General features: G+C 33.1%; 2 protein-coding genes across 2 annotated transcripts in view; both read left to right on the forward strand.

The window, feature by feature from the left end:
* The window catches only part of LOC133184105 (uncharacterized), a 279,833-nt gene that overhangs the window by 100,322 nt on the left and 154,647 nt on the right, over nt 1-24,864 (forward strand). The window lies entirely within an intron of this gene.
* Nucleotides 3,432-6,168, forward strand: LOC133184107 (THAP domain-containing protein 5-like). Its single transcript, XM_061318960.1, has 2 exons — nt 3,432-3,726; nt 5,329-6,168. The coding sequence occupies exons 1-2, from the start codon at nt 3,528-3,530 to the stop codon at nt 5,820-5,822; spliced, it is 693 nt and encodes a 230-aa protein (XP_061174944.1). The 5' UTR covers nt 3,432-3,527; the 3' UTR covers nt 5,823-6,168.

The raw sequence follows: 24,864 nt of genomic DNA on the forward strand, positions 1-24,864 counted from the left end.
ATAGACAATGTCTTAACATAACTGACGATCAATGGACAGGAATTGAAAATGAGGATTGTTATTGCCCCAGTTACTTAAAGGAATGACTTCTCAAAAATCTGAACACTCTGCTAGATACCTTGTAAAATGTACTTTGTTTCTGCAGAATTTCTCCTATCAGAATCAGAATCATTTGTAAAGGTATAAAAAAAAAATATAATATTGTCATGAAATTTATCTACATGCATAAGTACAGTGAAATTTAAAATGATGTCTTTATGTTTCTGTCTTCCTTCTCCTTGGAGGAAATGAAAGAGCTATAGGTTTTGAAGAATTTTTGCAAGCTGCAATTGATTTTGTTGAAATTGTTGTCTGACCAAGAATCATACTATTAATTCCAGTTCTATACTCATTGTAGTTTGGGTTACTATTTCCACCATGATATAAAGCACGCTGCTGACAGAAAATGTTCTCGATAATATCACTATTGATTCGACTCGGAACAATATCAGTTTTTAACTCTAGAAGGGCCTTCTTTACTAGTGACATAAACCCATGATATGTGAAATCTATGTCTTCTCTTGTCTCCATGGTAATTAAAGACTTGTGTCTTTAATTTTCGTCCTTATCCTGCAAGTGCTCACATTCCCAAGCCTTAAAATAATTGTAGACTTCTGTGAATGATGTAAGTCTAGCATCCTTGATGTCTTTAATTGGTCTTGAATCAGTAAAGAAAGACACCATAGAGCTTGTATACTTTAGAAATTGAAGTACATTTACCATCTCTGCCTGTCCAGCAGCATTTAGTGTTTGACTAAAGCAAGTCATTAAATTCAACATATCTGAATCAAGAGTCTCAAAGGCTAACTTATTCCGCATTTTCTGCGAATTGTTGGGGAAAATATGTTCATCGCACAATTTATGGTGAATTCTGAAACTGTTTGTACATTCCCACTGGTAAGCATCCACCCACATTTTCCAAATTATAAAATGGCCATTTATTGTGAGAAGTCTTTGATGACTGGATAGGAAACCACTGCTTAAAACACTGTTTCTTATTTTTTTCAGCAAGTGAGATTGGTCCATCAAGAATATCATTGTGCGGGTTGGGTTCTTGTAACATTTAGCTATCATTTTCTTCTCAGTTGGATTGTTATCAGGGAAGTGCATTTTGATAAATGCCGTGTTATTAGCAGATCCATCCAGGCTAGAGTAAAGAGGTTTGAATCCCCAAGAATATAATGCATCAATACAGGTCCAAAATGTATGAAAAAATATCAGCAGGTGGTGTTTATGTGTTTGGAAAATCTGCAAAAGGCCGTCTGAACCCTGAAAATCCAGTAAAAACTAATTGTAAAACATGATTTGCTAATTAATAACCAGTCTTTCCAGTATTTAATAATTGCATTTGTTCAACAGGATCCCCACTGTCTGCAAGGCGTATGAACTTGGTTTCATTTTTAGTGTGTATAATTTGTAGATCCTCTTGTATCACCATTTCTTCTAAGATCAAACCACCATAATACCCTGTCAGTGTTATGTTTTGAGATTTAGCCTCATTACTCATCCATGACATCATATCTTGAGATATTCAAGGTCTTTGATGAACTGCATTTTTGTACCTTTGCAATAAAGACTCACATGGCAGGTTAAACCAATTATTCTGAATTAAATCCCTGTAAGCTGCTGGATTTCTATTGTACAGACTTAAAGCCATGCATATAACATCTTTGTCCCACCTCATTCCATTTTTACTTGTATTAGAAGCAGTTATTTGAGAAAGCATCAATATTAATTGATTTTGCTTCAAATTTGGAGCCAATGATTTCAATTTTTCCAGAGTCTCTTCCTTTGACATTTGGCAAATATTTTCTTTATCAGACATTTTTGTTTTGCAGTAGTGGTTTTTGTTTGTAAAAAATATTTGGCATTTTTCACATATTGATGATCTTGATTTTAATTGATTAAAATGCATGCGGTCTTTGTATCGCAAAATTGTCATTGTTTTACCATCTCGTCTACAAATCTCTTTTGTACAGTTTGAAATTTTTGCATATTTGTTTTCATCTCTTGATATATCATAACCTTAACATGGACAAATTACTTTCATGCTTCGAAATAATGCTGGAACAGAGATTACATTGAATTCTATCTCTTGTGAAATGTATTGTACAAAACTATTTATTTCCTTATCATCTAAAGAAAATGACATTTTGTTGCTTCTGTTGATTGTTAATTGCATAAAAGGATTCCTTCCAGTAAACTGAATGTCTAGAAAATGCCCAAATACTATTGCATCTGCCTTTTACAACAAACCAATCACCTAGCATCATGTTTGATATATTTTCTACTGCAGTACTGCAGTCTTATCAATGTAAGATGCAAGCGCAATATTCTTGTAGCTTTGAATTGGTTTTCCATCTATTTTGCTTCTTGTTTTGGATTTCACAGAATTAGGAAAAAGTTTTAAAATTAAGCTATTGATAATTTTGGGATATTTATTTCCAGGAATACTCTGATTTTGAAATATGCCACATATTGCTTGAAGACTTAGGGTTCTGCCTGGAACTTCAACGATTTTTTCACATATCGTGTAAATAAAAATTATGTTCTAATTTCAATTTGTATGCTTGAACAGATGTACACCAGTGTTCTCTCCAGACAATTATCATTATTTGCTCTTTATTTCTACATGTACCTTGCATCATTTTTTTAACAATGTTGTGCATTCATTTTCCTGGTTTTCACTTTAAAAGTAAAATTATTGTGCTTCACCATATGAAAAACATATAATCTGTAATTTTGTGTTAAATTCATAAATATAATTTATAAATTGATCAGTAATTTTAAAACCTTCAATTTTTGGGGGGAAAAACACTGTATGGATGGAAAAGAATAAAAAAGAATTATTATTGTGATTACAAAAATACTACAATTTAAAGTTTTAACTGTTTAAGAGGGAATTTATGTAAAAAATTAAAATCACTAGACATTACAAAAAACTTTGTTGACAGCATTGATAAATAGAAGGCTTGTAAACAATGTCGTTTAACTTTTTAATAAAAAGAGTTTCTTCCCAATAATTTTTTTTTTAATTTGTTATCATTTTTTTAAGTTACAAAATAGTATTATTTCATACACTTCATAGGATTGCCTCTTATGCAGTATTTTTTTTAATGCATGCAGTAGGACATATATTCAACACAGCAAGGACCTCGTTCTTTTAAAAAATGGTTTTAAGTCACTGTGAACAAAGAACTGCGAACGATAGCATTTTCCCCCGCCTACCTCCAAGTCAATTTTCAAAAGCTAACACATTTGTAGGATTTTTCATATCTATATAGATATTTTTATGAATTTTTATAAAACATTGTTTCTTTGGGAAAACAAAGAGAGATAACTCTATAATGGTGAACCGTCTCCTGTTATCTTTCCTTTAGGGGGCGCCACAGGAAAACTCGGTCCTGAATCGGAATAACCCTCGCGCTTTATCTATAGTGAGTTATCTATAAAACGTAAACAAACCGCTGTCAAACACGTTGTGAATCATGCCTGAAACTTGTTGTGTGCCGGAATGTAGTAACCGGGGTGGTCATGTATTTTCATTAGACCCATTAAGAAGAAAATCTTGGATACATGCAATTAAACGGGGAGAAACTCGTTTTCAGAGCTGGGAACCGTCTACTCGTGCGGTTGTATGTCGTGCACATTTCAAAGCAGACGACTATGTAACTGAAACCTCGCACGGTATTTATTCATTTATTTCTGTTTTTTATTTAATAATTTTACTTGTTGAATATATCTTTTATTCTTCCTTTAAATTAAAAACATGTAATATGAGAAATCAACAAATTATTCAACGTGTCAATTAGTAAATACAGTAGTGGTACAAAGAGATGTACAGCTACATGGCGTGACCCCCGCTGACTGATTTGGATTAGCCTGCTGAAACCAAGAATTAAATATGCAAGAAACATGTATAAAAGGCATCATGCTGCTCTTGTTAATTGCCCGATGCATATCTAAGAAGATTTTGTCTTTGTGTACTCTACTAAAAGCAGATACTATTTCTTATCACACTGTGAAAATATGTAGCAGATTCCTCAATAAATTAATGATTTAGGGTAACATGACTGTGTTTTAAGACTGCTGCTGGTAAAATTATTGTTTTGATAAAATTACGAGTTGAATCCATTGTTTTTATTATTTTAACCAAAAAGAAAAAAATGTATAATAAAGGTAAAGAAATATTTAACATTTCTAATAGGGTGAATTCACCATGCATCGGACACCCTCGCACTTCAACAAGATCTAGCGATATCGCTACCCACCAAATATTATCAAAATGGAGCTTAACATGTAGTATGTGGTTAAAATATAAATTTTTGACTCAATCATGTGCTATTTATTGAGAAAATATCACTAAAAAACGATTTATTCGAAATAAGTCAAAATTCACCATGGTTCGGACAATATTCACCATGCATCGGACATACGGTATTTTGAACCGAAAAAATATCATACCTTGATCTCGGTGCTTTAAAATTAGTAATGTCGAAACATTTTTATCTTTTATTTAAAAATTAACCTTATAGTTAAATTTTAATGACTATTTCGATCCACAAACGTGAAGAGATTTTAGGTGCATCACATCGCCTTAGAAAGGCTTTACAATGCTAGTAATATGCCATCTCGCGCCTTTTTCTCGTGGGTTATCATCATCCAGTTCAAAAAAAAAATAAATTGAGTCCACTTCTAATAGTCATATATCGATAACTTGTATTTTCACTGAAAATTTAGAGTTTTTATTTTCTATTTCCACAAAAAAAGCTGTCGTTTGGGTTTTATATGAAAATATAAGTGATTATACCCATGCATCGGAAAGTGTCCGATGCATGGTTAATTTGTGTTCGATGTGTGGTGAAATAAACATACTCGTAAAAAAACAACTCTAAAAAATGTTCTACAAACAATGTAGTAAAATTTTTTAAAAATTGCTTTACAATTATCAATCTTTGACAAATATTACCTAGGTCCGACTCGTTCCGTTGAAGTCTATTTAAAAGAACGACAACTCTAAAAATTGCAAAATCGTAAAATTCTGGTTACTCCCCATTGATGATGCAAAATATGACGTAATTTCAAGGCCATTCTAGTGGTATTTTTATCACAGCATGAAACTAAAAATCGGCATCATTAAAAAGTTTAAATCTTCACCTTCAAGACAGAAACTAGTAAAAAAAAAAAAAAAAAGAAGGGACACTCAGGTTCAATGAAAGTTTATTGCTTAAAGTTATGTGTCCGATGCATGGTTAACTCACCCTAAGTATGAACTTATATTTAATAAAGGAACAACACCACTGAATAAAAGATTGAAGAAAAATGCCATTCCAAGCATATTCCCCTGGGTTGAACCTAGTCCCCATTCAGCAGCCAGAGCAAATAGAGCAAAGTCTCGGGGAGTCAAAAGAAAACTGGCAGAAGAGTTTTCAGCATCAGACGATACTGAACTTGTATATTGCACCGAGTCTGATGATCTACAAACTGTAGAGGAAATTGTTTCTAACTCAAGTGTGATACCTGCGGGGTCCGTTGAAGTTGTACAAGATTCAAACATTTATTTTCATAATGTCCAGACACAGACCCCACAGTATCCTCCAATGAGTGTAGACAATTTCATTAATGATGACGCTGGAGTACACTTTTACACTGGACTTGAAACATTGGTTAAGTTTTATTTTGTCTTGAGAACCTTGGGGCCTGCTGCATATTGTTTAAATTATGTATATCACGAAGTGTCAAGTATTAGTGTCCCAGACCAGTTTTTTTATGGTTCTTTGTAAGTTGAGACGTCATACTACCAATTTTGAACTCTCAAGACTTTTTGGTGTCTCTGAAAAAAAAAACAGTTTCAAATGTTTTCTTTACCTGGATTCTTTTTATGAGTAAGCAATGGGAAGAAATTGATATATGGCCTTCAAAACACCATGTAAAGTATTTTTGTCCATCAGACTTCAGAGCTAAATTTCCAAACACAAGAGTAGTCATAGATGGTACTGAATGCCTATTAAAAGACCAAAATTACCAAAATCACAGCAGGCTACATTTTCAACATATAAAAATCGTAATACTGTGAAGGTTTTAGTTGGAGCAACTCCTGGAGGGCTAACTTCATATATTTCTACATCATTTGGGGGGTCAACTAGTGATCGCCAGATTGTAGAACGAAGTAGTCTTTTAGACATCTGTAATTCTGGTGATTCCATCATGGCAGATAAAGGTTTTAATGTTCAAGATATATTTATATATAAACATATTCAGATTAATACACCAACTTTTTTAAGAAAGAGAAATAGGATGTTATGTGCTACAGTCATCAAAGACAGGAAAATATCCAGCAAACGTGTTCACATTGAACGAATTATTGGGCCTGCTAAAACCTATAAAATTTTAAGTGAACCAGTGAATAGTTCAAAAACGAAACTTTCTACAGAAATAATATATTGTTGTTTTATGTTGTGCAATTTTAAAAACTGTATCGTTCCATCATATGCATGACTTGAAATGTCTTCAATTACTGCTATGTATAATTGTACATTTATAAGAAAACAAAATAAAGATATATATATATATATATATATATATATATATATATATATATATATATATATATATATATATATATGGTTTATAATCATTTATTACAAATACATTGACCTTCGTAGGTTTTGTAGAATACCTTTTCAAGTAGAGCAGGTTTGAAGTAGCTTTCATAAAATGCATTTAAATTGTTTCTCATTTCAGTAATGAACTGATCATTTCTTTCAATTGTGAAGAACAGAAAATCGTTAAACGTATACACAACAAACACACAATTCTTCTTGTTTGTACATAAAAGTTGACCCTGAACCTGATAATAATAATCATGTTTTTCATCAAGGAAAAACTTACTACAAGTCTGTCGGATATATGGAACAGTTTTAGATGTTATAATATTGTTTCTTGATACATAGGGGTATTTCACTTCAATAATTGTATCATTATCGATGATGCTATCGGGTGAGGCAGCAAAATGTGGGGCTTCCAAACAATACATATTCCACTGCCAGTTATTTCCTGGTATTTCTTTAGGGAGGTTTTTTCATATTTCTTTCCATGAAGAATGGGATTTGTTGAAAGTTTTTTGCCCTTTTGGGTCAAAGTCTGGGCAAGTTTAACTTTATCTGTTCTGTCCGTTGCTTTACAAATCCTCCCATATACTGATGAGTGTAAACGTTCGCAGCGTTCCTCATACCAGAGGTCATTGTTACATTGGTTTATTGTTTTCAAGTGCAGTTGTCGCGCACTTTCCTGAGAAATTTCTGCTACATTCAGTATCTTCAATATTTGCTGGCTACATGTATCACTAAAATAGTCATGGTCAAAGTCAAAGGCCCTCATATTTGCTGGTTGGTAAATCTGGAATATGGGAGTTTTGCTTATGCCTTGAAAATTTAAGCATACATTGCTAAAATAAGACACATATCCTGGATTTTTTTGAAATTCTGGGGGTCTTGGGTCATACTGGGAATTACATATTTCATCACAGCCAGGCATATCAAGTTGATTTGCCTTCAGGGGAGTTCCTTTGTATGGTTTTGCATGATGAAATGTCTGTATTCTTTGGGTGCATGTAAGTTCCGTTTTAATAATTCCCCGCTTCAGAAAATCTGCACATGCAACCAACACGGCACTTGCGTGTTTACAGTGAGCATCTGGTCCCATACCTGCAGCACATTCTCACTGACATTCCTGAACACTTTTGTCCTGTTCTAGCTTGACATCGACTACATACTTCACGGATTTCATCATCGACGCTTTCACTGTACTTCTTACAAACCAGTGTTCATCATGGAAAGTCACCCTGACATACTGTATAAATCCATCATTGTACATATCTGTTGCTTTCTTGTCCAAAGATTTATTGAATTTTGACAGAAAGGTTAAGATTTCTGAGTCCAAGCATCCTGGAAATGTGCTGTCTTTATGTAGATCCTTGTATTCCTGGGGATCAGGGGGTAATCATCGTAAATTCTTGCACAGGAACAGTGTCGGTTTTTGCACAATGTGTATTTCTTCTGTATGCTTCAAGCCTGTAAACATCAAATAAAAATCCCTAATTTAAGCTTACAACAATCTATTTATTAGTCAGAACTTTTAAAACGTTCAAGCATTGACAATTTGTATAGATTATAAAGAACTCATCAATTTTTTTTATTTCATGCATATTTTATGTCGATGATAAAAGTAGAGGAAATTCGGGATACACGATAAACGACATTCTCTCGTTCTTATGACGGTTTAATCATCAGGGTTTTTTTTTCACAGAAAAGCTCAGTAACTAATTTTCTATCATTTTTGTTCTTTTTAAAAGTGCAGTAAGCCCAAATATTTATTTTAAAGCACAATTCAGTTAAAATCGAACTTTTGTTTACCTCTCAACAAGCTCCCATTTTCTTCCCGTTTTCTTAGCACCAAACTTTTCTAACTCAGCCCGGAGCTCTCGTATTGTCATAGCACCATAATTTGATGCCATACTTCAAAACTTAAACTTGTACACATCTGCTTTCTTCGATATCGAACTAAAGAATGATGCTGAAGATAAGCCATCATTGCAATTGTTATCAGATTTGTGTTGGACGGCATTTTCCTGTGGCGACGTCTATCGGTACAAGATAAGATAACTGACGCCGGTTCACCATTTTGGTAAAACTTGTGTTTTTCACTATAGAAATCAACGGAAAACGGAAAATATTTTTAAACATCTCCCCCCCCCTCCCCCCCCCCCCCGTGAAAAAAAATTCCTTTTTACAGGTAATATGGACTATTGTTTCTCAAATTCATGTCAAAGCTTTTTGTGTTTCACGGGGGGGGGGGGGGGAACTTATGTCTACAGACAAAAAAACCTACAAAATTGCTTATTTTTTCCCCAATTTCAAAGGGGTTTACAACTAAAGCATCGCATTTTATTGATAATATATGTTTAATTTTACATGAGTAAAACATAAGAAAAGATTTAAGGAACATTTATTCATATCCAAGAATATTTTAAAATGTGGTGATACTTTAAAGCCCAATTTCAATGTAAAATATCGTCTACCCCCCTTATTTAATTAGTTGGAATTAGGGGTAATTAACTATTTAACACTGGAATTAAAATTAACAGTCAGTTACCATTGAACTGTTCTTTGCATTCAACAAAGATTTTACGGCCAAATTGCCATTAGTATTGATTTAAATGGGTGTAAAATGTAGGCGGGAACCGAGAGTTAGCGTGCGTAGTTCTTCAGAATCAAATCATTATTACTGCATATAAAATGATATATAACTATATAAATATTCTTCATTTATATAAAATTTTATGAGAGGGGATGGGGTCACCATGCCCTGTCCTCCAGTCATGTGACTATGCAATTACCCCTCCATCAATTCCCTGTTACTATAACAGTGTTCTATTTGAGACAAAATTTCTGTTCTCTTCACAATGAATCATGATTAGGGGAGCACCTTTACGTAAAAATCATAAATAGGGCCCCGCAAGGATTCGCGGGTGCCCTATAGAAATCGCTCTGTCTGTCTGTCTGTCCGTCTGTCATTCTTCCGTCCACAAATTTTCTGTTTTTTTTTACTAATAACTTTTTTTAGGGTTGACCAATTAAGTTCAAATTGGGTATGCTGGTTGAATAGACAGTAAGACATATTTTGATGCTAAGTTTGGTTGTCATCCGGTTTGGAGCTGGGGTGGTGGGGTAGATTCCTTAACTTTATATAAGAGTGAATGGGCAAAGAGAGATAACTGCTGAGAATGTTTCTAATGTAAACTATGAAAGGCTGCAATGAGTCTCTTGAGATTAATTAAATTTCCTCTTGAAGAAAATCCAAAGCATTTATCTTTATCTGCCACATTGAGATTAATTAACACCTCTGTCTGCAAATGAAGTTTGTTTTGAAGTTAAGGTCAATTCTGCATGATGTTTACATTCTCTGAAATGTGGATTTAAATAATGTTCATACTTTATTTTGGTAAAATACACAATGAGTTATGATTTTATTGAATTCTAAAGACAAGATATACATGTAGATAAAGATATTTTTTTATTATGATTTTCTTTTTTTTTTCTGCCTTATGTAAATTCAAGAAAAATATTTATTTTAACAGGTATTCAGATAATAACCTCATTCTATCATTGCTGAAAAAGTTCTTATTGCAAACTTAGAAGAAAAGGTTGAGATAGCAGTATAATTAATCCCCTGGGATTGATTATCTTGCTGGTTTGCAGAAAATTTTAGAGGGTTATCTTTCTGTCACTTTAAGATTACTTAACACCTTTGTCTGAAACTGATATTTGTTTTGAAGTTAAGGTCAAGCCTGGGTGATATTTTCATTCACTGAAGGCTGGCATTTTAGGAAACACATGCTTCATTCTTCTTTAAATTTACATTTAATTTAGTTATTATAGATATGATGTTTTACTGCCTTATGTAAATACAAGGATACTATTTACAGGTTGGATATTTAGCAGTTGCTGTCGTTTATTCTTTATATATATTTAATTTTTTGTAATCAAGTAAAATTCTCATCCCTCAATCTGCACCCTTATATTTCTACCCCTCGGTGGGGTCCTTGCTGACTGGTCAGATTTCTAGTTTTATTACTTGTAATTTTAATAGTTCACCGACCTTTGCATAAATGAAGTAAATTATATATTCTACATTTCTTAAACAATGCATAAATACCTTACTTATAGACTAACAGGTCACATTCCATGATGTGTTTTTTCCTCTGTTTGGATTTCCCTCCAAATTGCGCTAGATATTACCTTTTCATTCGGAGGTATCTTGTGTTATCGTACATACATATACGGAGAGATAAAAAAAGTTGTTTTTTTTTTTAAAATAAAGTTTAATTACCTTAATTATAGTGTAACCAGCTTCTAAAAATTATATTTTTCTATAAAATTGTTACCATTTATTTTTCACTAGCAGATTGTTTTATTGTTATAAGAAATATTTCGTCCGTAAAATGCAAACCGGAAGTAGATGTATCCCATCCGAAGTCTTAAAATGTGTTGAAGTAATTATCGATGAATAAATGAGCAGTTTACAACAAAGGGTTTTTATTGGAGTTTTATGAAGAGACTTACTTTTACATTCGACAGCTGACTTTTACATTTTAAAGGGACCAATTCCAAATATGAAAAAATATGAAATGGGATGTTTGTTTAAAAAATCAAATTCATTAACATTCAATTATAGTATTCATTTTCGTTAAACTGGTAACTGTAAAGCTTTAACCCTAATAATAAAATATTTAAAAATATTAGGATTACAACATCGTGTATTTAAAATACGAGTTTGCTGTGGTGCGCTAATGTGAGAATTTTTTTTATTTTCCAGCTTATCATTCTCTAGTGTTAACAAAATTCTATTTGAAAATTCATATAAGAAATGAATTTAATTTTTGAGAATTCATGAGGACATGAACTACGAAGTTTCAAGCCGGCTTATTTCATGAAGTGCGTTAGCGCTTCATGATAAATATGCGGCGTGAAGAGTTGTCATTCATGTACCTCTTGAATTTTAAAAAAATTAATTCATTTTGTATATTTACATTATTTATCCAATGAGTTGCAACAAGATATGTCATTTCTGACATTTTAAAAACAGAACAGTTTGCACTATAGTTTTGACGTCGAGTACGGTATTATGACGTAACAATAGAGATATTCATGCTCATCCATGGTAGTTCATGAGAATACGAACTGTTTTCAAATTTGTAAAGAATGTTATGGAAATTTATTGGAAATGTAAATATTTTGAATTTTCAATAAATTTATTTGAATGAAAAATCAAAACGATTAGTGCATCACATATTATTTTTTATTCGGAATCACTGACACCGAGCACTCTCAGGAGCTTTGGGACCTTTTTGGTTATGAATTGATTGTATGCCTCTTGGTTTGACCGAATCAGATCCATAATTGGTCTCTTCTTGCCTCTCTTTTCCCCTTTAAATTCCACTGTTGCTGAAGGTTTCGGAGTCGAAGATGATCTTATGTCTCTCTGTGCTGATGTACTAGGTCCAGCTGGCTCATCGTCTTCACTACTCTCAGAAAGATTTCTGAGTAATTCTTCCCTTTTATCACTTTTCATACATTTAGATGGTTCAGGATCTGCAATAAGGCTCTGTTCCTTAACTTTAATTTTTCTGATTTCCTCCCTGAATATATAAATAAGTCCTTTTTTAGAGAGAAAAAAATCATTTTCTGCAATTTTAACATGTTTAAAAAAAAAAAAAAAAAAAAAAAAAAAAGAGTGGTGCATGTATTCATTATTGTATTGATATATATCAAATCTGCACCCCCTCCCCTATATTCTCCGGTGCTATCCTCTGTCTGTATAATCTCATTCCTTTTGTCATGATGTTAATTTTCCCAAAAATTTAATATCGTAAAGCTTGAATAAATCACTTGTACATGATGTGCTGTATTCAAAATTTTACGAAATCCATATTTTTTTTTACTAAGATTGGAAGGGGAACTTAATCTGATTTATAGTGCTTATAATTTATGCATTATGGGGGCAAAATTAAACTGTACCTTATAAGTGTGTTTTTGATGTTTTTTTCTGGAGCAGCCATCAATTTTGAAAACTTATTAGAAAGCCTGTTTTGAAGTTGCTTTTGACTACATTCATGATACATTTTCCTTGCGTCGTCTGGAAGCAGATGGTTGTTCTCCTTCATACTAAGAATTATCTTAGCCCAGGAACATGGATGGACTTGATACGAACGGAGCATCATCAGCACTTCATCGTCAGACAGTTTTATATGCTTTTTCTTTCTCTGGACGATTGTAATCATATCATCTATAATGAATTAAGAAAAAAATGAATTTAAATATACTTTTGCTATGTAAGTGCTTTTTTTGAAAACGAATGAATATATTTTTATTTCTAAATATAGTTTAAGTAAGCACGTGACAAAGTTTAGAAAGTGGCTCGTTTTCTTAATGGAGTGCTTGGTGAGTATTCGGTCTAAATCAATCATGCCTTGTTTAAATGTAGTAAACTTTGTTCGTACTTTCAAAGCAATGCATATTTAACCTCACCTTCAGATATATCAGGCAATTCATCCACTTCACTGCTACTCATTTTCAAGCAAGATTTGTCAATACCGGTGTCGATTCAAGAATAAAAAGGCTTTACCGAACCCGTGCAGGATTTAAATAGAATCATATGATCGATACGGCTCAGTGTTATTGCCAAATTTCGGTTCAATCAACAGATTTAACATATTCAAAATCAAATTATGTAGACGAAAAAAAGATTCTTGACTCTAAATACATTTAACATGTATTCTAAATTTGTATTTGATTGACAATTAAAAATTACTTTGTATGGAAATTTCAAAGCATTGTTCGTTAACAAAAATAATTTCTTCTAAAAGGAAAAAAGTTTAACTAATTTAGTGAAGTACAAATCTATTCTATAAAAGGGACATTCTTATTGTTCTGACAATAACTGATTTTATTAATAATTGTTTCTTGCAGAACAATATTAATGGACGAAAGCAGATTTTCCCTAGCTTTTCTTCCTGCATTATTGAGACCCCCTCCAGACATCAACATTTTTTTGCGAAAGATAATTCTCACTATCATGATGGCAGTCATACCCCCATCAGACCCTTTACTAAATGTACACCACCGTTTTGGTTTAGAGTCTGGAAACGTATGGAAAGGAAGGGATCTATTTCGACTCTTTTCAAGGAATAGGTTTGGTTTCTATGAATGCACTGGGGAGTCCCCCGAGACTTTGATTGATCTCCTGGTCATGATAAGTCGAGAAGAATTATATACAACACACAGTTCCCATCGACTATCTCCAAAAAATAGGATTCTCTTATTTCTGATATGGTTGAGATGTTATCCGACATACCATGTACTATCAACATTATTTGATATCAGTGTTGCGACTATTAAAGATGAAATTCACTCGCTCATACCAGTATTTTTTTCCGTATGCAAAACTTTTATTAAATGGCCAACAGTTGAAGAATGGCGCGAAAAAATAAACATATGGCCACAGATTCCTTTCGCCGTTGGTGCTATTGATGGTACATCAATAAAAATTAACAAACCCCAAACAGAACCCCAACAACTGTATTTTTCTGGTCATCGTCACTTCCACGCCATTCATACCCAAGTAATTGTTGACAATTTCGGAACCATTTGTTTTGTTGAGTGTGGTTTTATGGGTCATCTTAATGATGCTCAACAGTATTCCCGTCTTCCAGAAATGGAGGACCAGAGCTACCTTTTCCAGATGAATGCATTTTACTTGGGGATAAAATATATCCCAACCGTCACCCCATTGTTACAGCATTTACGGAACAACAAATAAATAGGAGAAACATTTTTGAAAGAAGAAGGTGTCGAAAAGTAAATCGTATCATTTCAACACATAGATCTCTTGTTGAACGATCTATTTGTAGATTAAAAAGTTATAAAATATTAAGTAGTGTTTGGAGGCATAAAAGAAGACAACTTCGCCGAATTGTGTTTATTGTTGCAGGGCTGGCTACAAGAAGAGAAAACATTAACCTTTAACTATTGTCGTAATGTACAAATATTGAATAAAAAATACTGGTTGAAATATATTTTCTATTTTATTAAGATATTTACCATTACGTAGCATAGATCTATAGATTTCTTGTCACTACAATGTTAAAACACTATTACTCTAACATGTTTTGTATTTATTGCACTAGATATACACCTTACTTCGTACATATATAAATGGCATGTGTCTTCGTTGGGGTATATGCTATTAAAGAGCGAAACGTTCAAACAAAAAGAGACAAATAGTAGTTTTTAAAGACAAAGGGTAATACTCTATTATTAACCATAATGCTTTGTTTTGTCTTCTGCTTTACTTTAACAGTAAATGGCTCAATGAATGTTAAGATCCCATTTTAGTAGTTGGAGTTGGTCCCTTTAAATTGTAAAAGTCAGTCGTCGATTGTAAAAGTAAGTCTCTTCATAAAACTCCATTAGAGACGTCTGCAATGTTTTATGAGAAAAGAAAAATATCTCTCGGAACGAACTGTCAAGATAATGTAGGTGTATGCATGATTAATCATGAAAAAGGGAGTTTGAAGCGGGGTTGTCTGAAATTGAGTTAGGTACCTTGTGGTAAAAATAAGTAGGGGGTGCCCCGTATACGAAACAAGTGCCTGTGGTGTTAAGGCTTCGAATCTGAGGAGTTTTACATTTCTTTTGAAAGCTTAATATTCGGGTTGAGACTCCATGATTGGAAAAATATGCTAAGAAATTCTTTCTACAATTGAATTGTATATAAGTCAAAAACATTCATTTTTCATTTAAAAGTCAGTGTGTCGTTTATCTTTTTTCACAAAAATATTGCGGTTGTAGTTTATATTGACCTCATAACTAGGGCGGAAATCCTTCTCTGAGAAAGAAAGAGGTGGAAATTTGGCTCTGGTGTGAGATTCCCCCTCGGGGGAAATCCTACTCTAGGGTACAATTTCCGGGGGGGGGGGGGCTGGCCATGGGGGAAATCCTACTCTACAACACCAGTATAATATCTCACAAGTAAACATCTTTTAGAAATGAAATATGCTAGATAAAAAAAATGATTAAAAAAATATCACACATTCACACAGTCCAATAGCAATGCACATGACGCCCAGATCCCAGTTGGGGGGGGGGGGGGAGATTTTTTTTATCATTAAAGGGTGTGACTGAAACGCTTAATGATATAGTAGTGTGTATCATTAAACGTCGATGTTGCTCTGCATTTGTGACGCTTAATGATATCATTCTATCATTAAGCGACGATTTAGCATTAGCAGTTGAGTATGTTAACAATTAATGCAATAATTTATGGCATTAAGCGTTACAATTGCAACGCCTAATGATATTTTTATCATTAAGCGGCGTTTTATTAGATTAGAGGTTGCTACAGAGAGGTCCCCTGCACACTCCCCCTCAACTCTCTCACCCCTTATTATTCCCTGATGTATGCTCACCTGAGTGGTAGTCTGTCTGTATCACGTAAAATAGCTCTCTAAAACTAGTGTATCACTTCGGAATTTCCCGATCTATTTTTAGACCAATGCAGAGAAAATATATGCTTATATTCACCTGGAAGCTCACGTGCAAGTGAATATAACGTAGAATTTTGTCTACATTGTTGGATCTCAGCCAATCAGAGAGATTGGAGTTATTCAATAATTTAAGGATATCGATTAACAACGAACCTTTTTAATACCAATCTCAATGTATTTTTATAATTTGCATGTTTAATGTAAAGCATACATTTTCTTAGTACAGTGTCATGACCTCATAAACGTGATATGAATATTAATATCACAGCTCATATATATATATATATATATAGAGAGAGAGAGAGAGAGAGAGAGAGAGAGAGAGAGAGAGAGCACTACAAAAACCAACAACACTGTATATCCTAAGTGTCGGATCTACTAAATAGATACAAGGTTATTATATATATATATATATATATATATATATATATATATATATATATATATATATATATATATATATATATATATATATATCTTTGAAACATTCTAATTTTTCCTTTACACCATGTAAACTTGATATCTTTTCACAGTTTTTTAATTTTCCTGTAATATTTTCTTAAATTTGTCAAATAATGAATAGGGTTATTTCGCCACGTGTTATTATCGCCCTTTCACACTTGCAAGTAATTTTGCCCCGTTTTAAATTCGTACAGTCACAGTTTTAAAGAGTTATACTGTGTTCTTTGAATTCACCCCTTTTTAAATTCGCCCACCTGTGAGTAGGGCGAAAGGGGCGAAAATAAAACGGGGGCGAAATTTTCCTAGTATACAGTAGTATACATATATGTGTATTAAACTTGCGATTCAGAAGGGGTGTATGTTTTTTCAATTTATCTAGTGGTTTCTAATGAATTCGGTGGGAAAATGAACGTGAATATTAGCATTCTGCGAAAGTCTTGTGTCACAGTAAAATTTGAAATGATGAAAAACCCTGGTAGATGTATTGCAAAACCCAGCGTTAAAAAAAAAGTGCCAAAATATTGAATTCTAAAATGCTTTTTGATATACATTTTATCAGCTATATAATGATTAGCTGATATATAAATCTGTATTAATTTTCTTTTTTTATTCTAAATTTTACCAAAAGCCATATTCCATATCTCTTGCATCATAGTTTCTCAAAGGCGGATGAAAGATTGTCTTTTAAATCAAATAAAATTACAGGTATTTGTCAACAAATACATGTATCTTTGAAAGGGTAATTTTACTGTGCTTAAACGCTTTTCTAAATCGGTGTTCAAATTCCATTTCTTAATACCTTACATACATACAGTTATATATATGGTATTTTGATTTTCGTGGTCTCTGCCTCCATGGGCTTGCGGAGTGTCATCAAACCCCTCAAAATTGTTGCAATCTTCAAAAGTCTTCTTAACGTTTGGAAGTCAAACAATCAAATGGCTAGCATAGTCATACTGAACAATGATCCTTTAAACTTAAATTTCAAAATTCATGGTCCCTATGTTTAGGGTGTTAGAGACAGGCTCCAAGTTGGGGTTATAGATCTAATAGTAAAATGCACTAAATCTTATCAAATCTTCTTTACTCGAGGACTTGTACGTACCAGGCAAATATTTTGCATAATTATACAAAAGTACTCATTATTTTCGCAAAATGTGAAAATCTTGGCCCATTGGTCCATGGTTTTAGCCCTTTAATGGAGGTCGTATGGAGATACAGTGATGTGATTATATTACTTATTTAGCAGGCAAACTTTTGCTAAAATTCGCAGCACATAGGATTATCGCTTGGTAAATTAGACATATTAAAAATGCATTATACCTCTGAAAATTTAATTTTGAAATTCCAACAATCAAAGTTATACAGAGGAATATAAAGGATATGTCAATAAAAAATTTCTTTTTCAGAACAGAAAAGCTCTTTTGCGTCATATTAATTCAAAAGCATTCTTAGGTAGTGTAGATTCAAGTTTGTACAAATCACATCCCTCACCCCCGAAACCACTTTTATATTTAAATTTTTCAATACTGAACTGCTTTCTGTTTTTTCCTTGGTAAAGTGCTCAGGTGAGCGATGTAACCCATGGGCCTCTTGTTATTTTTTTTTTGTCACAAGAACCTAGAATTATTGTTCATGGTGGGGCTTAAGTGGTCTTAGCCAGAAAAACTCATGACAGGTGCTTTTTGATAAAGATATTTAATTAATATTTTAACTAAGTAAAATATTTTATTACATTTTCATCAGTGAAATACATGTACTGTAATTTATTTATTGAATAAAAGTGATATTTTGTCACAGTGTGAAGGGATATCAAAATGATATTCTGTCACAGTGTGAGAGAATACATGTATTAGAAGCGCAGCAAAACACGATTTTCCGTCCCTTCACGAAGAGTGTTGTACAAATCACTCCCTGATTTATTTTCATTTCTTAATACACACACACACACACACACACACACGTGCGTGCGTCAAAGGTGTCAAACGGGGACAATTGTTTGTTTACACATCTTCCAACCGGGGACAACCTCCCAACCGGGGACGTCCCCGGTTGTCTTTGATTAGAAATAGCGCCAAATTCGAAATCAGGGATGTCTAATTACCCCAAAAAGCCGAAAAGATTCGTTTTTCAACATGTTGAAAAAATGTCCCCGGTTAGTTAGAATTAAAACATGTGTGTGAGTGTGAACTTTTCACAATTACCGAAGATTGTATTTGGGGGTTACACACGGGTCCCCGTTTGTATAGTGAAAAACAAGTCACGTGACTTTTCTGAAACAAACATTACATTGAGATATCATTCTTGCTTTATATCCGGTATTTTATTTTAAGAGAGAGAATTTTGATATATTATTTATCCTTACTCATGTACATGTATGAACATCAGTCCGTCCGACAAACGTTCAATGTCAATGGAACACCTGGGTTACAGATGTATGATCGACTTATGAATGAACATCAGTCCGTCCGACAAACGTTCAATGTCAATGGAACACCTGGGTTACAGATGTATGATTGACTTAGCATTTATGCTTGTGACGTACACTAGTACTTTTGTTACTGAATGTTTTCAGATTATCATCGAAATATACTCATTTTGCGATTTACAATTTGGCAATTCTGTATCCGATTGTCTTTTTTCGGAGAAAAATTTAAAGATTTTGGTTGCAATTAACACACATAAGAGCGCAAAATTTGCTTTGAATTGATGCATTATTATATAAATACTGCATGTAGTTGAGTGTAACATTGAAAATTTTCACCCCAAGAAAACCATTGTCAACCGAGGCGCAGCCGATTTATTATATTATACTGAATGTTTTATACAAATACATATTACAGTGAACCTTGCGCGCATGAATTCTGCGCAGTCAATATTTTTTTTAATAACACCCGTCGTCAAGCAATGTTAACTGTTGCTACGCTGGTGGGCGTGGCTTCATTATTCAGCGGGTAATAGTGTTTTTTAACAAATGTTTCTCGACGAATCAGATTCAACTAATTTACATGAAAGTATAATATATAATTTTGTATTAAAATATATCAATAAGAGTAGTCTTAATTTTTACGAATAAGTCAAACACATGAACCTTTAATTTAAATACTTTAAACACTTGAATTATAGGAAATTGCTCTTTATGAAGGTTTTCTATATAAAGGAGATGGGCGAAGGCGTGCAGAATGCTCTGACATTAGATACTTAAAAATGATATCAAATTTGTGAATTAAATGTTAAGAGTAAAGTTCTCATAATTGAAATTTATGAAATTATGACAAACAAAACGTTTTTGATTTAAAAAAAAACTATTCTATAACCAGCATTAAAAAAGATAAAGTCGTATTCCTGGGGTTCAAAACCTGGCAATAAAAATCCTGAGTATTAATATCTTTTTAGACTAACGTTAACACGTTTTACAACTCTGGATGAATAATGACATTTAAATCATGTTTGTGATATGAACATTAACTAAATGGACTTGAAGTATTTCTCGGAGAGATACCAGCGTTTTTTCATAAAAGTGTTTTTCAGGTTTATCGGATCCTTGCTCCATGTTTTCTTTAACCATAAAATGTATATATTTACGCAAGACCATTGAGCAGTTAGGGATCTTTTCCGTTCCAGCACTTACTCCTACACAGGACCTTGGTTAATACGGTCTCATCCAAAAGACCAGTCTCAACGTCCCTCAGCCGGATTCGAACCTGCGACGTAAGGATCAGCTTCTTACCCCTCGACTCTAAAGCAAACACTCTAAAACTCTCTATCCACCACTGCGCAACGCCAGAAATCGGAGTAAATAAGCATTATGGGAGTCGGAACTTTGATGTGATTGCAGGCGCAATAAATTAAATTAAATATAATAGGTAACCTATTCCAAAGTCACCCGCGTGGCCTTACGTCGCGGGTTCAAATCCAACTGCAGGACATGGGGACCGGTCTTTAGGATGAGACCGCATAAACCGAAGTCCAGTTGCAGTATATGCTGGCACCAAAAAGATCCCTCACTGCTCAATGGCCTTGAGTGCTTAGAATAGGTCCAAATTTGCACCCCTGCTCCTGCAAATGGTGGCGTCTCAATATGAGTGATTTTTTTTTGAAAGGGACGCGTTATATAAACAAACAAACATTCAAACAAAACTATCCTATAAAATTGATATCGATACCTTTTGGACCATTAATATGTCCATTTTATCCTTGTGATATCATTTAGGAAAAAATTTTTAATTCAATTGACGCAGAGATCAAATTTGATGCCAGAAAAAGAATTAATTGATACGTATTTCCAAATCATTCATTTTTGTAAGAATCTAGGCAATGTTTTAGTGCTTAAAAGTGGAATATGCATAAAGCACTCTACCGAGGGCAAAGACTGTTATACAGTGAAAATTTAATTAATCTCAGAAAATCTTCATCACTTCTTCTGCCCATCTTGAAGAAGCATGGCTAGGAAGCGCCGTTTAGTATACTTTGTAATCTGACACCTGTGCAATCTGTTTCACTGTGAATTCCGACCTTGAATTTCATTGCTAAGTTACCATTTTCCCTGTTCTTTACACAGTGATGTCTCCGATACCTTTTTTTACAGCATAAAACTCTTTACTGAGTAGTTTCTCTTCTCTGTACTTATTTATTACATTTTGACTGATTGGACATATGGTGTGACAGCTTACAGTCATGATCGTCTTGAAGTCTTCTGATTAATCCCTTGGCTTTTTCTATAAAAATGCATCGTGTTTCCGAATATTTGACACCCTAAGGTTCAGAAGAACTTTATTCCAAAATATATTTTTCTTTATATTTATTCATCAACATTAGGTCTTTGAGTCTTCATATCATAATAAAACATAAGAAAGTGCTCCATCTGAAAACTTCAGGACGGTTATCGTTATACTAGCCCAATCGCACACTGCACGAATCATATATGCCTAATAGTTTAGCAAAACGCTACATGGTAGCACGGTTGAACGAAGCGTACACGGATTAAACAAAGCAGTTCACACAGAATGCTACTCGGTTTACATCAAGGGCTGCACTTTGTACAGGATTCTCACACGTTTTGGCTTCATTCTTATTTTTTCTGTTCGGATTCTCTCGAAATTAATTGAAATTATTACTGTATAACGATTGAAGAATTAGCAGTCGCGATATATCGGATTATGTTTACATTAAATCTTGCTTCACCAGTACTATATAAAGAAAGAAGAACATTAAACGTCCAGTTCTGATTTTGATTTTTTTTCTTGAATGTAAAAGTTTCATCCAAAAGTACATTTTTTATTACTATAGCCTAAATTCCGCACTGAAAGTTTTCATTGTCATTCATAAATTTTTCTATCGTATAGTAGTATTTTATGCTTAAAATTGTGTGTTTTATTCTTGAAATATAAAATGAGGTATCAATTCGAAATTTTATTGTTTATATTGCATTTGAATTCTGCAGTCAGTTCGATTTTCGTAGACTTGTTCTTGATTTCGTGGCAAAATAATACTCAATTAAATTAATATGAGTTTTATTGTATAATTTGCAGAGTTAATTTAATACTACATATAAGTATACACTTTACCAGATCTGAACTTTATCATGCATTTTTTTTTTTTTGAAAGGAAGGGGTTAGTGCGGAGGTGGGATGGGGGAGCTACAGTGTTTTTACCAATTTATTTGTGATCTGTTACTTGCCTGGCTAAGGACGGTAAACATATCCATATCTATGCATGGGATTAGATTGAAATTCCTAAACGTGCCTCATTAGTGACAAATGCATGTTATATGATTTAACATTTAATTAAAGTTTCATATCATTTCGAGATTTCTGAAGGGGAGAGATACGTAAAGAAATCTCAAAATATCAATGAATATTTTGCTTCAAGAAAAAAAAAAAAAACAGTTCTACATGTATGTGGTGTTGAATGAGCAGAGGGAGGGGGCAGTCTTATGCTGTCTATATGTAACGGCAAATTGATCAGTGTGCGCAGAATACTTTTTTTTGCATTTGGGGTATGATTTTTTTTAAAAAAAACTTTCTTCCATCAAATTACAGTAAAATATCACTACCACCTGTTTTCATTTACTGTACATACTTATGCACATCAATTACATTGCACTTGCAGATAAAGTTCAAATATTGCAAAAACTATAAATTAAATCTGCGCGATTCATAAATAAGCTTATATAGATTAGTTACGATAAATCGGATTAATTAAAAGTATCTTTTATCTATAATTAAGCATTGTATGTACTCCTACAACCATTTTATCTGCTAATTTCAAATTAAAATGTCATACTTTTATAATACACAGAATAAATTGCAGTCTCGGTTTGTGGAATTCGTTATCGTTGTCGTACAATGTTTAAAAATGGACTTGATCAGAGTCGAAAGAGAGAAAGGAGGAAGGCGTGAAGAACAGTGAAGAATAATATTCAGATTTATTTATTATTTGACTGCCGTCATGAGAAAAAGGTCCTAGAGGTCAATATTTCACAAAATGACTTTTTGTAAATTTTGATACACCAACTCTCTCTGAATTTAAATATTCACCACTTTTATAAATATATCATTCTTTCACTATTTTATCATTTCAGTAAGGCGCTTCAAAACGACGGTAGGACGTAATGACATCGCATGCGTCAAATTCAGTTTCTAATTATTCAAATTATAACTTTCATAACACATATAAACTCTAGACGATGTTTTATATATATGTTTTCTCCCGAGTTCCTAGATCGTCAATATATTCTGAAGTTGCCTTTGTTTTTACATGTGTACAATTCCAGAGGCAGATCCAGTAAGGGGGTTCTAGACAGGTTCTAGAAACGGATTGTATTAATTCAAAAATATGATACGTGTACTGTACAATTATACATTAGGAATTTTTTTATATTTGAAAGTCTAGCCCAGTTAAAAAAATTTATATATATGAAGCACATGTACATTGAAACATCAATAACTACACAGATGTCCCGGAAAAAGGGGAAATCCATCCCAAATAAAACCATGCATTTTCTGTATCAACGATAAATACTAATGGGAGCAAATATTCACACACGTCATGGTGTAAAAATTGTTTCTAAAAATAGTTTATTACGTAGTACGTAAAAATTCATATACATGTATTTAAAAAGAATTTTTTTTTTAATTTCCAAGCGAATCTTTTTGATTACGCTGAAAAAAGTATGTTTTCAGTGTTAAAAAAAATCTGCTTCTGCGCCTATCTTAGTTGGATTAGAAACAGGAAAAAGAGGCACATAATCATGTCTTAGGATTATCTTATAAAAGTTAATCTAGTATATGAAAATTGATACTTTTCTTTTCACAAGTAAATTACTTTTTATCAAAAGCGGTTATAAATGATTCTGTCCTTTACAAAAATATCTTTCTTTCTTTTTTTTCACCTTTGCTATCGTTAATTGATACAATTTAATTTCAAACGTTTCCTCCTTTTGAGGCTAATAAGACATGTACACAACAAATGACATCTCATTTCTTAAAACGGCCGTTAATGTAATTTCAAAAAGAAAACATTCGGGATATTGGTTTCTGTAATAAATGATTCTTTATAGTGTCGAATATTGATTTGGCAATGTGCGATCATATTGCCAGATATGAATTCTCAAATGTCGGACATAGAAATATAGTTGACAGTCACGTACATGTATCTTGTTAACGTTTTAGCTAATAGAAGCTGAAATTGTTTTTATTATTTTTTTTCTTACATGTACAGTCATACATTAACAAAAATTCGTCCTTACATACCTCAGGGTTTTCAATGTTGTTAGAAGTAGTAAAAGAATTTATTATACCTCATTATAACTGTTCTATACAACGCGTTACCTGATTGGTCCAATACAGTCACTTGACAGGGTCATAAAACTTCACATTTTCCTGTCGCCGTTGTGCTAAACCACATCTAAAACATCGTACATTTTCCCCCCTTTGCAATACGTATCGCTCGTTAAACTAAAAATTCCGAGAGTTGCAAAATTAATAATATTAGAAAGGGTTCATCTGCCAAACAGTGACGAAATTAGCAATTATCTTCTTTCCAATAAGGGTGTTTTGAAAAAGGGGAAAAAAGATACGGAAGACAATTGACTTTTTTAAAAGTGAATTAGAAAGTGGAGCCTAAATTGAATGTTATTTACAAAGGCTTGGCTTTTTCGGGATAATATCGCAAACGATTCATTTCATTATCATGATGGAATTACGAACATTTATCCAGACAATAAAATCCATTTTCCTCGGTGAAACCATCGGGGA

This window comes from Saccostrea echinata, unplaced genomic scaffold (assembly GCF_033153115.1).
Source record: "Saccostrea echinata isolate AGI-Se365-2 ecotype Australia unplaced genomic scaffold, CSIRO_AGI_Sech_v1 ptg000010l, whole genome shotgun sequence".
NCBI lineage: Eukaryota > Metazoa > Mollusca > Bivalvia > Ostreida > Ostreidae > Saccostrea > Saccostrea echinata.

Coding starts and splice junctions, on each gene's coding strand:
- LOC133184107 (XM_061318960.1), top strand. CDS start 3,528: ATGCCTGAAACTTGTTGTGTGCCGGAATGTAGTAACCGGGGTGGTCAT. Junction 3,727..5,328: donor TGTAACTGAAACCTCGCACG/GTATTTATTCAT, acceptor TATTTAATAAAG/GAACAACACCACTGAATAAA.